Below are 11,748 nucleotides of genomic sequence, written 5' to 3'. Positions count from 1 at the left end.
CAATGTTAAGCTTTACATAACATCCTATCCAGTCAACAATTACCTGTCTATAAAAATCAGCAATCAATAATGATCACCTGTTGATAACAAACATTCATCAATCACGACAACCTTCATATAAAGAACAATCTAAAGTTTTACATAACACCCTATCCAGTCAACAATTACCTATCTGTAAAAATCAGCCATCAATTATGATCAGCTGTTTATAACAACCATTTATTAATAACAACCTTCATATAAAGAACAATGTTAAGCTTTACATAACACCCTATCCAGTCAACAATTACCTGTCTATAAAAATCAGCCATCAATTATGATCACCTGTTTATAACAACCACTCATCCATAACGACAACCTTCATATAAAGACCAATGTTAAGTTTTACATAACACCCTATCCAGTCAACAATTACCTGTCTATAAAAATCAGCAATCAATAATGATCACCTGTTGATAACAAACATTCATCAATCACGACAACCTCCATATAAAGAACAATCTTAAGTTTTACATAACACCCTATCCAGTCAACAATAACATGTCTGTAAAAATCAGCTATCAATAATGATCACCTGTTTATAACAAAAATCCATCAATAACGACAACCTTCATATAAAGAACAAAGTTATGTTTTACATACACCCTATACAGTCAACAATTACCTGTCTATAAAAATCAGCAATCAATAATGATCACCCGTTGATAACAAACATTCATCAATCACGACAACCTCCATATAAAGAACAATGTTAAGCTTTACATAACATCCTATCCAGTCAACAATTACCTGTCAATAAAAAACAGCCATGAATTATGATCACCAGTTTATAACAACCATCCATCAATAACGACAACCTTCATATAAAGAACAATCTTAAGTTTTACATAACACCCTATCCAGTCAACAATTACCTGTCAATAAAAATCAGCCATGAATTATGATCACCAGTTTATAACAACCACCCATCAATAATGACAACCTTCATATAAAGACCACTCTTATGTTTTACATAACACCCTATCCAGTCAACAATTAACCTGTCAATAAAAATCAGCCATGAATTATGATCACTTGTGTATAACAACCACTCATCCATAACGATAACCTTCATATAAAGACCAATGTTAAGTTTTACATAACACCCTATCCAGTCAACAATTACCTGTCAATAAAAATCAGCCATGAATTATGATCACTTGTGTATAACAACCACTCATCCATAACGATAACCTTCATATGAAGACCAATGTTAAGTTTTACATAACACCATATCCAGTCAACAATTACCTGTCTATAAAAATTAGATATCAATAATGACCACCTGTTTATAACAACCATCCATCAATAACGACAACCTTCATATAAAGAACAATGTTAAGCTTTACATAACACCCTATCCAGTCAACAATTACCTGTTTATAAAAATCAGCTATCAATTATGATCACCTGTTTATAACAAACATTTATCAATTACAACAACCTTCATATAAAGAACAATGTTATGTTTTACATACCACCCTATCCAGTCAACAATTACCTGTCAATAAAAATCAGCCATGAATTATGATCACCTGTGTATAACAACCACTCATCCATAACGATAACCTTCATATAAAGACCAATGTTAAGTTTTACATAACACCATATACAGTCAACAATTACCTGTCTATAAAAATTAGATATCAATAATGCCCACCTGTTTATAACAACCATCCATCAATAACGACAACCTTCATATAAAGAACAATGTTATGTTTTACATAACACCCTGTCCAGTCAACAATTACCTGTCTATAAAAATCAGCAATCAATTATGATCACCTGTTTATAACAAACATTCATCAATAACGACAACCTTCATATAAAGAACAATCTTAAGTTTTACATAACACCCTATCCAGTCAACAATTACCTGTCTATAAAAATCAGCTATCAATTATGATCACCTGTTTATAACAACCATTTATCAATAACAACCTTCATATAAAGACCAATGTTAAGTTTTACATAACACCCTATCCAGTCAACAATTACCTGTCTATAAAAATCAGCTATCAATTATGATCACCTGTTTATAACAACCATTTATCAATAATAACCTTCATATAAAGAAGAATGTTAAGCTTTACATAACACCCTATCCAGTCAACAATTACTTACCTGTCTGTAAAAATCAGCCATCAATAATGATCACCTGTTTATAACAACCATTTATCAATAACATCCTTCATATAAAGAACAATGTTAAGCTTTACATACCACCCTATCCCGTCAACAATTACATGTCTGTAAAAATCAGCTATCAATAATGATCACCTGTTTATAACAACCATTTATCAATAATAACCTACATATAAAGAACAATGTTAAGCTTTACATAACACCCTATCCAGTCGACAATTACCTGTCTATAAAAATCAGCCATGAATTATGATCACCTGTTGATAACAACCATTTATCAATAACAACCTTCATATAAAGACCAATGTTAAGTTTTACATAACACCCTATCCGGTCAACAATTACGTACCTGTCTGTAAAAATCAGCCATCAATAATGATCTCCTGTTTATAACAACCATTTATCAATTACAACAACCTTCATATAAAGAACAATGTTATGTTTTACATAACACCCTGTCCAGTCAACAATTACCTGTCTATAAAAATCAGCCATGAATTATGATCACCTGTTGATAACAACCATTTATCAATAACAACCTTCATATAAAGACCAATGTTAAGTTTTACATAACCCCCTATCCAGTCAACAATTACCTGTCAATAAAAATCAGCCATGAATTATGATCACCTGTTGATAACAACCATTTATCAATAACAACCTTCATATAAAGACCAATGTTAAGTTTTACATAACACCCTATCCAGTCAACAATTACGTACCTGTCTGTAAAAATCAGCCATCAATAATGATCACCTGTTTATAACAACCATTTATCAATTACAACAACCTTCATATAAAGAACAATGTTATGTTTTACATACACCCTATCCAGTCAACAATTACCTGTCAATAAAAATCAGCCATGAATTATGATCACCAGTTTATAACAACCATCCATCAATAACGTCAACCTTCATATAAAGAACAATGTTATGTTTTACATAACACCCTATCAAGTCAACAATTACCTGTCAATAAAAATCAGCCATGAATTATGATCACCAGTTTATAACAAACATTCATCAATAACGTCAACCTTCATATAAAGAACAATCTTATGTTTTACATAACACCCTATCCAGTCAACAATTACCTGTCTATAAAAATCAGCCATCAACTAGAACACTGACAGGTCAGTAAGGGCCCCGTCTTGTGGCAATATATCCCCCATAATCACCAAGAAGCAATCTGCCCATATACATGTAGCTGAGCTTGACGTTTGACATTTGGACTTCAAATAGAATCAAAATATACATTTTACATGTACTATGATGTGAGTCTTGTTTCCTTCCACCTCCATATTTACTGGACTAACAGAATATAAATACTGGTGCAATACTCATTTGTTAGCTTTGATTTGTTTTATTTCACCTTATTTACCTCCTCCATCAAGAGCCAGGGTCAAAGTCAGAGATCAACTTTGTCTTTGACCTTTGGACCCAAAAGACCTTGAGCATTTAACCCAGTGACCCTGATCTTTGGTCAGTTGACTTATTCTTTAATTCCGACAAACTTTGCTTCTTAATATCATAACAAAATGTTCATCAGTGAAAAATACAAAACTTGACCTTGACCCTTTGGACCCCGTAACCTGGACCTAAGGTCAGTTGACTCTGTGTTAAATTCTGAACAACATTGCTTCATAATGTCATAACAAAATGTTCATCAGGGCAAATGTACAAAATTTAACCTTTACCTTTGTCCCAGTGACCTTGACCTTTGGTCAATTGACTCCTTGTTTAATTCTGAGCAACATTGCTTCAAAGTGTCATAGCGCAATGTTCACCAGTGAAAAGATACATTTAACCTTGACCTTTGACCCAATGACCTTGACCTTTCAACAGTTGACGCCTTGTTTAATTCTGATCAACTTTGCTTCATCATGTCATAACAAAATGTTCATCAGTGAAAAGATGTAAAATTTGACCTTGACCTTTGAATCTAATTACCTTGACCTTTGACCTCGACTTTTTACCTCAGTGTGTCTCTTTGTTTAATTCCGAACAACTTTGCTTCATAATGTCATAGCGAAATGTTCACCAGTGAATAGCTACAAAATATGACCTTGACCCCTGACCTTGACCTTTGGTCAGTTGACTCATTGTTTAATTCCGATCAACTTTGCTTCATAATGTCATAACAAAATGTTCATCAGTGAAAAGATGTAAAATTTGACCTTGACCTTTGAACCTTATGACCTTGACCTTTGACCTGGACTTTTAACCTCAATGTGTATTTTTGTGAACTGAACATCTTGACCAAGTTTCATGTACATAGGTCAATAAATAATAAAGTTATCAGCCAGGAACAAAATTTGTGGACAGACAGACAGAGTGATTACTAAAGGGCACCCGTATCTCTGATACGGGGCCCTAATTATGACCACCTGTTTATAACCAACATCCATCAATAACGACAACCTTCATATAAAGAACACTCTTATGTTTTCTATAACACCCTATCCAATCAACAATTACCTGTCTATAAAAAAATAGCCATCAATTATGATCACCTGTTTATAACAAACATCCATCAATAACGACAACCTTCATATAAAGAACAATGTTAAGTTTTACAAAACACCCTATCCAGTCAACAATTACATGTCTGTAAAAAATAGCCATGAATTATGATCACCTGTTTATAACAAACATCCATCAATAACGACAACCTTCATATAAAGAACAATGTTATGTTTTATATAACACCCTATCCAGTCAACAATTACCTGTCTGTAACAATCATTAATTAATACCACCTGCTTATGAAGACCTGTTTCAGCCTCTCCCTTGGATTGTCATTTATGATAGATTTGTGATAAGGCCAAATAAAATTAATTACTTGGTTCTCAGGCCAATTTTTTTTAAAAGAGATGCGGCAGGGCGGTATTTTTCCCCCCATTTAGATGGCAAAAACGAGACAAGGGCGATTTTTTTCTACTCTACATAGAGCAAGCCTCCGAAAATCCCCCCACGATGTTCCAGACGAGAATCATTCCTTATTTGTACCGAAATGAGTGCCATTTGTACGCAAGACTAATAAGTCATAATCATTTTAACGCTTGCCTGTATATCAATCCGTATCTTTTCGGGACTTGGGTGACTAACGAGTAAAAACGACATGCGGACCAATTTTCAACAATTTTTTAAAGACGGCGGCTGGCGCATTCACAATTACTTTTTTATTACTTTCACGATAAAATCAGCAATGCAGTGCCCTAAAATGAAATGGGCGCGGGCCTGAGAACCAAGTAATCAATTTATTTTGGCCTAAGCAGAAAAAAAAATAAAATGTATAATTTGAGTGTGATCCACACATGTCTACACACCTTCCTCTGCCAGTTTTCGTTCTAGCTGAGATCTCCGTTCACCAGCTAAAGCCTGTCTTCTTGCTTCCTTTAAACGTATAATATGGTCTCTCTTTCTCTTTTGCTCTTCTAACTTTGCCTTTAACACAGGGTCAACAATCTCCTTCAAATAAAACGTAAGCTGTAGCTCACCATGTGATTCTTAACCAAATACACATCTTGTACCACAAACAATTGTAATACAATGGATCTTTGTCCATTTAAACATGCTCTGAACTGATTTATTCTGGATATTTCAACCATATCATAAGCCATCATTTCTCCAACTTTGTCTGAAGTATACTGATCCTATTATAATATTTCCTAATTCTGACTTTGTACCTGAAGTATACTGATCCTATTATAATATTTCCTATTTCTGACTTTGTACCAAAGTATACTGATCCTATTATAATATTTCCTAATTCTGACTTTGTACCAAAGTATACTGATCCTATTATAATATTTCCTAATTCTGACTTTGTACCAAAGTATACTGATCCTATTATAATATTTCCTATTTCTGACTTTGTACCAAAGTATACTGATCCTATTATAATATTTCCTATTTCTGACTTTGTACCAAAGTATACTGATCCTATTATAATATTTCCTAATTCTGACTTTGTACCAAAGTATACTGATCCTATTATAATATTTCCTAATTCTGACTTTGTACCAAAGTATACTGATCCTATTATAATATTTCCTATTTCTGACTTTGTACCAAAGTATACTGATCCTATTATAATATTTCCTATTTCTGACTTTGTACCAAAGTATACTGATCCTATTATAATATTTCCTATTTCTGACTTTGTACCAAAGTATACTGATCCTATTATAATATTTCCTATTTCTGACTTTGTACCAAAGTATACTGATCCTATTATAATATTTCCTATTTCTGACTTTGTACCAAAGTATACTGATCCTATTATAATATTTCCTATTTCTGACTTTGTACCAAAGTATACTGATCCTATTATAATATTTCCTATTTCTGACTTTGTACCAAAGTATACTGATCCTATTATAATATTTCCTATTTCTGACTTTGTACCAAAGTATACTGATCCTATTATAATATTTCCTATTTCTGACTTTGTACCAAAGTATACTGATCCTATTATAATATTTCCTATTTCTGACTTTGTACCAAAGTATACTGATCCTATTATAATATTTCCTATTTCTGACTTTGTACCAAAGTATACTGATCCTATTATAATATTTCCTATTTCTGACTTTGTACCAAAGTATACTGATCCTATTATAATATTTCCTATTTCTGACTTTGTACCAAAGTATACTGATCCTATTATAATATTTCCTATTTCTGACTTTGTACCAAAGTATACTGATCCTATTATAATATTTCCTATTTCTGACTTTGTACCAAAGTATACTGATCCTATTATAATATTTCCTATTTCTGACTTTGTACCAAAGTATACTGATCCTATTATAATATTTCCTATTTCTGACTTTGTACCAAAGTATACTGATCCTATTATAATATTTCCTATTTCTGACTTTGTACCAAAGTATACTGATCCTATTATAATATTTCCTATTTCTGACTTTGTACCAAAGTATACTGATCCTATTATAATATTTCCTATTTCTGACTTTGTACCAAAGTATACTGATCCTATTATAATATTTCCTATTTCTGACTTTGTACCAAAGTATACTGATCCTATTATAATATTTCCTATTTCTGACTTTGTACCAAAGTATACTGATCCTATTATAATATTTCCTATTTCTGACTTTGTACCAAAGTATACTGATCCTATTATAATATTTCCTATTTCTGACTTTGTACCAAAGTATACTGATCCTATTATAATATTTCCTATTTCTGACTTTGTACCAAAGTATACTGATCCTATTATAATATTTCCTATTTCTGACTTTGTACCAAAGTATACTGATCCTATTATAATATTTCCTATTTCTGACTTTGTACCAAAGTATACTGATCCTATTATAATATTTCCTATTTCTGACTTTGTACCAAAGTATACTGATCCTATTATAATATTTCCTATTTCTGACTTTGTACCAAAGTATACTGATCCTATTATAATATTTCCTATTTCTGACTTTGTACCAAAGTATACTGATCCTATTATAATATTTCCTATTTCTGACTTTGTACCAAAGTATACTGATCCTATTATAATATTTCCTATTTCTGACTTTGTACCAAAGTATACTGATCCTATTATAATATTTCCTATTTCTGACTTTGTACCAAAGTATACTGATCCTATTATAATATTTCCTATTTCTGACTTTGTACCAAAGTATACTGATCCTATTATAATATTTCCTATTTCTGACTTTGTACCAAAGTATACTGATCCTATTATAATATTTCCTATTTCTGACTTTGTACCAAAGTATACTGATCCTATTATAATATTTCCTATTTCTGACTTTGTACCAAAGTATACTGATCCTATTATAATATTTCCTATTTCTGACTTTGTACCAAAGTATACTGATCCTATTATAATATTTCCTATTTCTGACTTTGTACCAAAGTATACTGATCCTATTATAATATTTCCTATTTCTGACTTTGTACCAAAGTATACTGATCCTATTATAATATTTCCTATTTCTGACTTTGTACCAAAGTATACTGATCCTATTATAATATTTCCTATTTCTGACTTTGTACCAAAGTATACTGATCCTATTATAATATTTCCTATTTCTGACTTTGTACCAAAGTATACTGATCCTATTATAATATTTCCTATTTCTGACTTTGTACCAAAGTATACTGATCCTATTATAATATTTCCTATTTCTGACTTTGTACCAAAGTATACTGATCCTATTATAATATTTCCTATTTCTGACTTTGTACCAAAGTATACTGATCCTATTATAATATTTCCTATTTCTGACTTTGTACCAAAGTATACTGATCCTATTATAATATTTCCTATTTCTGACTTTGTACCAAAGTATACTGATCCTATTATAATATTTCCTATTTCTGACTTTGTACCAAAGTATACTGATCCTATTATAATATTTCCTATTTCTGACTTTGTACCAAAGTATACTGATCCTATTATAATATTTCCTATTTCTGACTTTGTACCAAAGTATACTGATCCTATTATAATATTTCCTATTTCTGACTTTGTACCAAAGTATACTGATCCTATTATAATATTTCCTATTTCTGACTTTGTACCAAAGTATACTGATCCTATTATAATATTTCCTATTTCTGACTTTGTACCAAAGTATACTGATCCTATTATAATATTTCCTATTTCTGACTTTGTACCAAAGTATACTGATCCTATTATAATATTTCCTATTTCTGACTTTGTACCAAAGTATACTGATCCTATTATAATATTTCCTATTTCTGACTTTGTACCAAAGTATACTGATCCTATTATAATATTTCCTATTTCTGACTTTGTACCAAAGTATACTGATCCTATTATAATATTTCCTAATTCTGACTTTGTACCAAAGTATACTGATCCTATTATAATATTTCCTATTTCTGACTTTGTACCAAAGTATACTGATCCTATTATTTTTACTACAGCTTATCTTACCTCTGACTTGGCTATTTTAGCAGGTGAGTGTTCTCCTTTGTCCTTGTCTACTGACTGACGTTTTCCTCGACTGATAACCTGGATACTCTGAATCTCCTGACTATCCTCCTGAGCATTTCGGTTAAAGCTGTAATTTAGAAGAATACTTTTACCATTCATTTGAAATTTTACAATTACTATATGTATAAAAAAGATGCATTCACCAAAAAAAAAAGTGAATGCTTTGCTAATTTTATACAGTGATGTACAATTCCACTAGCTCAATGCAAGGGGATAGCAGTTGTATATTTGGTTATAGGGTGGGGGAAAATCCCTTAATTCATATGGAAGGTGAAAGATTTTATTGATTTACCTCTATTTCCCTTATTGGGCCACATCCCTCTGCCCACTTGGGGGCAACAATCTCCATTTATACCAAATTTAGTTGTCTTTGCCTGCAGGTTCTCTTGACCAAAATTGGTTAAAATCCCTCGATTTAAATTGAAAGAGGAAGATATTAAAAATAGTTTCTTTTTTATACAATATTGGGCCCCGCCCTCTGCCTCAATGGGGCCACACCCTCCATTTATATACAATTAAGTCCCTGTTGCCTACAGATGATCTATAACAAATTTGGTGATAAACCCTCTTTTCAAACAGAAGGTATAAAGCTTTTAAAAATGTTAAACTCTATTTCCCCTATTGGCCCACACACTGTTTATACAAAATTTAATACTCTTTGCTGAAAGATGCTCTAGAACATGTTTGGTTAAAATCCTTTTTTTGGTACATAAAGAGAAGGGTTTAATTTCCCCTCATCTCGAATGGGGAACCTAGGCCTCAATTTATACAAAATTTAGTCCTCTTTCACTAAGGATGCTTTAGACCACATTTGGTTTGAATCCCTTCATTTGTACAGAAGGATAAAAATGTCCCTCTATTTTCCCTATTTGATCACCTCTGTCCCTATGGGGCAACGTCCTTTGTGAAGACAAATCTTAATTCCCTTTTCCCAAAGATTATCAAGTCCAAATTTGGTTAAAATCCCTTCATTGGTACTAAAGTGGAAGGATTTTAAATATTTTCCTCTAGTTCCCCTATTGGGCCCCATCTTTCTGCCCAGAAATAGGGTGCACAGCCTTCAATATTGAGTCATCTTTGACTAAGGATGCTCCAGACCACACCTGAGCTCAATTAAATATCTTTATTTGTTCTGAAGGAGAAAGATTTTCCTCTAATTCCCCTATCTGAAAAAAATCTGAAGCATGCTACGGAGACTGTGGCAAATGTGGTCTGACACATCCTCTTGTTAATAAAAGACTGATATCCTTTATCTAAAGATGCTCTTAAACAGGTTTGGTTAAAATCTCTTCATTGGTACAAAAGGAGAAGGATTTTATCTTTTTTCTCTATTTCCCCTATTGGGCCACACCCATCTGCCTTAAACGGGGCCACAGTCTCTGCATATAAAACAAGTCCTTTTCCCTAAGCATGCTTCAGATTTTGTTTAAATCCCTTCATTTGTACAGAAGGTGAAACATTTTCTTCTATTTCCCCTATTGGGCCTCCCCTTTCTGCCCCCAGAAGGGGGCCGGAGCCTCAGTTTACAAAACAAATAGTCTTTTACAGCCTCAGTTTAGACAAAAATACAGTCTTTTTACCTTATGCTCCAGACAATCTTTGGTTTAAATCCCTTCATTTGTACAGAAGGAGAATGATATTCCTCTATTTCCCCTATTGGACTTTGCCCCTCTGACCCCAGGTGGGCCACACCCAGTGTTTATATATATGATCGAGACCTCTTTGTCCAAAGATGCTCTAGAACAAATTAAGTCAAAATCCCTCCATTGGTTGATTACAAATTGTTTTACTTTTCATGATGTTTCCCTCAAACAATTGATCAGGGCTATTCCATTAAAACATACACCTAACCCCCGGACGGCAAAATATAGAACTTCTGTGCATGGTTGGCGTGAGCAAAATAAAAAGATTCTGTACCACATGCTGATCTGGAGAAAATCACTTCTGTTCATGGTCTATAATTATCCTTCATTTTAAATAACATCTCTGGCATTGTTGCAGTACATCAAACCCACAGCTAATCTGGGAAGATAGCATGTGTTTAGTCTTTTTTATTCGTGTTTTGTCTTTTTTTTTATTTCGTGTTTTGTCTTTTTTTTTATTTCATGTTTTGTCTTTTTTTTTATTTCAATGTCGGGAAACGCTCACATCACGATTGCGATTTTCTCAAATGGTTAAGGGGTGATAACGCCTACATTACATATGGGGCTTTCAAAAGAAGATGGCGGACTGGAAAGCTTGGAGTGTGGAACAGGGCTGGGAGCCAGCCGCATACCTGTTCCACACTCCAAGCTTTCCAGTTGAATGAGTTAGGGACCGTAACAGGGAAACTTAGAGGTACAACTCAATTTTTACTGGAATGTAAGAGATATATCATTCAAAAATCGATTGGTTTTGCAATAAGCTGACGTATAAATCATGATGAAACCAACTGAGTATATGATTACCCAAATGTCAACGACCTCGTGTGTCGGTTAACTTTTCCCCTTATAGGTAGTTCGCAATTGATGACATATGGAAATGTAGGTGTTTGTGGCCTCTGATTTGGACTCA

The 11,748-nt window shown here is 32.8% G+C and overlaps 1 protein-coding gene across 5 annotated transcripts in view; it reads right to left on the bottom strand.

The window, feature by feature from the left end:
• The window catches only part of LOC110447899 (RNA-binding protein 33-like), a 56,561-nt gene that overhangs the window by 14,501 nt on the left and 30,312 nt on the right, over positions 1 to 11,748 (bottom strand). For all 5 annotated transcript variants that reach the window (XM_021493878.1, XM_021493880.1, XM_021493881.1 and 2 more), the window contains 2 exons: positions 9,136 to 9,262; positions 5,516 to 5,657 (listed from right to left, as the gene is read on the bottom strand). In XM_021493878.1, coding sequence (XP_021349553.1) covers positions 5,516 to 5,657; positions 9,136 to 9,262 — 269 coding nt within the window. The remainder of the gene's footprint in view (positions 1 to 5,515; positions 5,658 to 9,135; positions 9,263 to 11,748) is intronic.

This window comes from Mizuhopecten yessoensis, unplaced genomic scaffold (assembly GCF_002113885.1).
Source record: "Mizuhopecten yessoensis strain PY_sf001 unplaced genomic scaffold, ASM211388v2 scaffold3649, whole genome shotgun sequence".
Classification (NCBI taxonomy): Eukaryota; Metazoa; Mollusca; class Bivalvia; order Pectinida; family Pectinidae; genus Mizuhopecten; species Mizuhopecten yessoensis.
This window is presented reverse-complemented; position numbering and strand designations above follow the sequence as displayed.